Source organism: Cyprinodon variegatus, unplaced genomic scaffold, assembly GCF_000732505.1.
Source record: "Cyprinodon variegatus isolate N-32 unplaced genomic scaffold, C_variegatus-1.0 Scaffold5694, whole genome shotgun sequence".
In the NCBI taxonomy this organism is placed as follows: domain Eukaryota; kingdom Metazoa; phylum Chordata; class Actinopteri; order Cyprinodontiformes; family Cyprinodontidae; genus Cyprinodon; species Cyprinodon variegatus.
The window spans coordinates 551-1,698 of record NW_015156147.1 but is presented as its reverse complement, the minus strand read 5'-3'; the positions used below and the strand labels follow the sequence as shown (position 1 = coordinate 1,698).

At 33.3% G+C, this 1,148-nt stretch overlaps 1 protein-coding gene across 1 annotated transcript; it reads left to right on the top strand.

Annotated features, from left to right (window-relative positions):
* Window positions 1–86: 86 nt before the first annotated feature.
* On the top strand, window positions 87–867 carry LOC107081499 (COMM domain-containing protein 4-like; the record flags this gene model as incomplete). Its single annotated transcript, XM_015369663.1, has 3 exons — window positions 87–167; window positions 272–448; window positions 542–867. Coding segments are annotated over 3 exons (299 nt in total), but the record flags the coding sequence as incomplete, so codon positions are not given.
* Window positions 868–1,148: the final 281 nt, after the last annotated feature.

Here is a 1,148-nt window from a genome sequence, read left to right as displayed (position 1 = left end):
TTTGACAATCTAGTAATGTTATTTTTGTTGCAAAACTGTTTCTATTCTTTAATTTCTGCATCATTAAAATTATCTGATTTCCTTAGAGCATGCTACGGGGCTTTGCAAATCTTATGAAGACAAACACTCTGCACTTCAAGACAAATTAAAAGAAACCAGCCTGAGATGTGAGTTTCCTAATTCAATAGAGGTCAAAGGTTTTTGATGACGAATGCTGTCTGGAGTGAAGTATGCTGACTGCGTGTACCATCTACCCTTTCATGAACTGCAGTAAGAAGACTGGACTCAGTTTCCTGGCGTGTGGATTACACTCTGAGCTCTAGTGAACTCGGAGAGGTGAATGAACCCCTGATCCATCTTAAACTTCAGACCCATGAATCAGAACCAGGCTCCTCTGACACTACAGTGGTCTCAGTTTCACAGGATAAGTTTCGAGTTTTGCTTACTGGTTAGTGTTATTTTTTTCTTTCTTTTCTAATCATATTTCCATTTTTTAATGCTTTTTATTGATCTCTAAAATGCTGTGGTATCTGCTTCACAGAGCTTAAACAGGCACAGGCCTTGATGAACGCACTGCAATGAAGAACGGAGAACAAACCATTGACTGGGAGCAAGAAACAAATGATTTTGAGGAAATGTCACAAGTGCCATATTTACATGTTGTACAGTATTAACTATGTGCTTGATTTTGTTCATATCCAATGTTAAAATAAAGTTAAATTTCTTACTTGAATGTTATTTGTTGTGTTTTCACCTTTATACTCTGTCTAATTTATCCCTTAACTAATAATAGCATTTTTTTTTCATGAAATATAATTTTTTAAATATTTTTTGTTTAAATCATGTCAAAATATGTTTTGTTTTAAATAAGAATATTTGTAAAATAAAATAAAAAGACATGAACACGTAACATTTTTTCTCTTCCTTTGTTTCCTACATATCCCATCATGCACTGGGGAGCCCGTGCAATATAAAAAGGAATCTATGGTACATTTAAAGTAAAATTGTATGAAAATTACTTTTTTCTTTAAATCATTTAGAGCACATACACGACTTTAAAAATACGCAGTGATGTAGTTTAATATATTTTTTTGTTAAACTAACACAAATCTCGCGAGACTGAAACAATTAATGAGGGACTGATGTGC